Source organism: Limulus polyphemus, unplaced genomic scaffold (genome assembly GCF_000517525.1).
Source record: "Limulus polyphemus unplaced genomic scaffold, Limulus_polyphemus-2.1.2 Scaffold10330, whole genome shotgun sequence".
In the NCBI taxonomy this organism is placed as follows: Eukaryota; Metazoa; Arthropoda; class Merostomata; order Xiphosura; family Limulidae; genus Limulus; species Limulus polyphemus.
This window is the reverse complement of record NW_013675940.1, coordinates 12,366-16,576: the sequence shown is the minus strand read 5'-3', so window position 1 is coordinate 16,576 and position 4,211 is coordinate 12,366. Positions and strand designations below refer to the sequence as shown.

The 4,211-nt window shown below is 36.8% G+C and overlaps 1 protein-coding gene across 1 annotated transcript in view; it reads right to left on the bottom strand.

Annotated features, from left to right (window-relative positions):
* Nucleotides 1–4,211, bottom strand: part of LOC111083611 (histidine-rich glycoprotein-like) — a 7,591-nt gene that overhangs the window by 1,018 nt on the left and 2,362 nt on the right. The window contains exon 2 of the mRNA XM_022380236.1: nucleotides 608–793. Coding sequence (XP_022235944.1) covers nucleotides 608–793 — 186 coding nt within the window. The remainder of the gene's footprint in view (nucleotides 1–607; nucleotides 794–4,211) is intronic.

The window sequence follows — 4,211 nt, the reverse complement described above, 5'->3', positions numbered from 1 at the left end:
CTTTTCTTAAACTGATTGTTCACTATTACTGGTAATCAGGCTTTTCTTAAACTGATTGTTCACTACCACTGGTAATCAGGCTTTTCTTAAACTGATTGTTCACTACCACTGGTAATCAGGCTTTTCTTAAACTGATTGTTCACTACTACTGGTAATCAGGCTTTTCTTAAACTGATTGTTCACTACCACTGGTAATCAGGCTTTTTTTAAACTGATTGTTCACTACACTGGTAATCAGGCTTTTCTTAAACTGATTGTTCACTACCACTGGTAATCACGCTTTTCTTAAACTGATTGTTCACTACCACTGGTAATCAGGCTTTTCTTAAACTGATTGTTCACTACTACTGGTAATCACGCTTTTCTTAAACTGATTGTTCACTACTACTGGTAATCAGGCCGGGATTCGATTCCCGCTGTAGACAGAGAAGGTAGCATAATGTGGCTTTACTCTAAAACACACACACAAATCTCCAGTGGGACAGCAGTAAGTTTACGGATTTACAACGTTAAAATCCGAGGTTCGATTCCATACTTTAGACACAGTATATAGCCCAATATAGCTTTGTTTTAAAACAAGCAAACGGACACACATATACTAACTTACCGTGCTTCATACTCAGACGTTTGTGATCATACAACATTTTATGCAAAGTCCCGTGCATTTCTCGCTGATGGGCGTGAATGTGTTCCATGTTTTCTGCCACCACCTGACGAAATTGTATCAATGCTTTCCATAATGTGGTGATATTGTTTTTCAAAACCTCTACTTCACTGGCCAAGTTGGGTTGTTCTGCGTTTAAATAATAATGCTATTCCTTTAAAATTCTTAAAACAAAAGTCAAATTTGTAAAGTTTCTAAATAATGAATACTTGTAGAATCTTCTATTCACTCACATTTCTATTCAACGGCGTGTTACAAAATCCTAGTGAATGTTTAACATTAGAGACAATGCATACAAACAACTCTATAATAACCTACGAACGTGTACTCTAATTTGCAACTCATATTACTCCTAAGGCTCACATACATACATACATATATATATACATATACTTTAAAGAGCCCCCCCCCAGTGGCACAGTGGTATGTCTGCCGACTTACAACGCTAGAATCCGGGTTTCCATACCCGTGGTGGGCAGAGGACAGATAGCTCATTGTGTAGCTTTGTGCTTAATTACAAACAAACAATAATTTAAAGTAATCACACGTTTCGAAGAGAAAGCATTACTTTGGTTAGACGTTAGTCTTATCTTAATAAAAAAAACACAGAAAAAGTTTATAAGTTGATTGGTAAGTTATAACTCAACGGTTTCAAAAAACGTTATTCTTCTATATGATAAAAAAATAACACAATATACCACTTTACAATTCATCTTAATTTACGCTTGTCACGCCTGAATAACCTAATAAGCCATTGACTATGAATAGTAAGTTCATTTAGATGCCCCCCGGTGGCACATCCATATGTCTGCGGACTTACAACGCTAGAAACCGGGTTTCGATACCCGTGGTGAGCAGAGCACAGATAGCCCCATAGTGTAGCTTTGTGCTTAACTTTAAACAAACAAATCATTTTAGAGACTTCTTTAACGCATGCATCCGCAGATGTGAGATGTGGCGCCACTGTCGACATGTTTATCACTTAAATATTTGATTCAAGGGGTTCGATAGACGGTCTCTCAAAATATGTGACTCGAGTGTGACCTCGTAAGAAGCTTGTGAATACAATGAAGGTTACGGGATCCAGCACGTGTTTCGTTTCTGATTTCGACCTTACAAAAGTTGTTGGTCCTTAAGCGCAAAGCTACCTAATGGGCTACCCATGCTGTGCCCACCGCGAGTACTGAAACCCGATTTTTAGCATTTTAAGCTGTGGGGACGCTCTTTGCGTCCTTCAGAGAGCAGTATTTAGCCCTACCATATTTATCATGTATGTCACTTAAAGACCCCGAACCACAAATGATGTTGCTATCTGGAAGAGTGTCCCAAACCCAACAACAGCAACATGTCACTTAAAGACCCCGAACCACAAATGATGTTGCTATCTGGAAGAGTGTCCCAAACCCAACAATAGCAACATGTCACTTAAAGACCCCGAACCACAAATGATGTTTCTATCTGGAAGAGTGTCCCAAACCCAACAACAGCAACATACAGTATACAACCACTACTAAACGAAATAGAACTTTATTGCAATAAATGGAGAATTAAAATTAATATGCACAAAACACAAGTTATCCAATACACAAAATCAAACAAGACAAGCAAATGAATACCACAGTTATATCTAGACGGGACTCTCTTATAGGTAGCAACATCAGCAAAATTCTTAGGGATTACATTTGACTCAAAATTAATCTGGATACTACACATTAAAGCATAAAAACCAGAATTTGGAAAAGAGCGAATTACCTTAGGAGTCTGGCTGGCAATAACCAAGGAGCTTCATCAGAAAACATATTAAATATTTACAGAACATACATAAGACCAGTCGTAGAATATGCCTGTATAACATGGATAAATGTATCAAAAACACATTTCAAGAAACTACAGCAAATACAAAACTATATTTGAACGAAAGCATACCGAGTCCCACGATCAACAAACTCGACATTTCTTCATAACTACTCAAACATGCCAACTAAATTTGAAATACTCCTGTATAACTCGCTTCAATATTATAAGAAAAATATTAATAAAAATTAACTGATGAGCAAGCTAGAGTTACATAATACATGATAAACCATGTAACTTGGTTCTAGTATCAAGCTATAGTTCACCATGTAAAGTGGTTCTAGTATCAAGCTATAGTTCACCATGTAAAGTGCTTCTAGTATCAAGCTATAGTTCACCATGTAAAGTGGTTCTAGTATCAAGCTATAATTCACTATGCAAAGTGGTTCTAGTATCAAGCAAAATAAGAGCTAATTAATAATTAAACGTAGGTGATCGGATAGCCTACTAGCCAAAACAAACAGTTTTTTCTTTCTTAAGAATAACGAGAAGTTGAATGAACAAACGTATGCTACATCTTTGATGATTGTGAACAAACGGAACTCGGATAGTTTTAAAGACAATTTTTGCTATTAGGATCTATCATTCACATTCCATTTCTGCAAATAAAAATAAAAAAATGCACGCTCCACACTTCCAGACCTTGTGTGTGCTATAAGGGTGACGGTCAAATTCCTGCGAGAGACATGACTTGGCAGTGTGTGCTGATTACCAGCTGCCTTCCCCCTAGTCTGTCTGTTCAAAGTCACTGACGACTCGCGTATTAAATATATATATATATATATACATACATACATACATATACAGCGCAAAAATATTCCACCCCATAAAGTAGTTTCAGCTTTCAGGCAGAAATACCTAATGTTTTTAATCGTCACATTAACTCTGGGAGAAAAGCCTGATTACCAGTAGTAGTGAACAATCTGTTTAAAAAAAGCCTGATTACCAGTAGTAGTGAACAATCAGTTTAAGAAAAGATTTTAACATTGTAAATCCATAAACTTACTGCTGTCCCACCGGGGGACTGTGTGTGTGTTTTAGAGTAAAGCCACATTATGCTACCTTCTCTGTCTACAGCGGGAATCGAATCCCGGTTTTTAATGTTGTAAATCCGTAAACTTACCTCTGTCCCATCAGGGGACTCCTATGTGTGTGTGCGTGTGCGAAACCCAGATTTTAATGTTGTAAATCTGTAAACTTACCTCTGTCCCACCAGGGGACTCGCTTTGTGTGTTTGGATTTGTTTAGAACTGAGAACACGGGGACATTATGTAACGAATTTGTCGTTATGGATTTATTTTAATATGAACGTTGTTTAGATTAAGTTTATATTTAGAAACATGCATAGCTTGTAGTGTTTGATATGTATTGCGAAACTTCCGTCTATTCTCTAAAGTTTTAGAAGATTCTCGAGAGTAAGAATCAACAATATATCTATATACGTAAACGCTTTAACCAGTATTGTTTCGTAAGAATGAATTTTCGAGAAAACATTCCCACGTCTATAAATATAACTAACGCGACGCGCCAGGAGAGTCTATATTATTAGTTAGCTATATAACGGTGTGCTAAAAAACTTCGAAAACTATAACTGTGATTGTTAAAACGCTTACCAATCGGAAAACTTAAGATATCTGACCAGGAATATTGATGAATTTCGAACGTTACAAATCATTTAACTTCAGTGGATTCT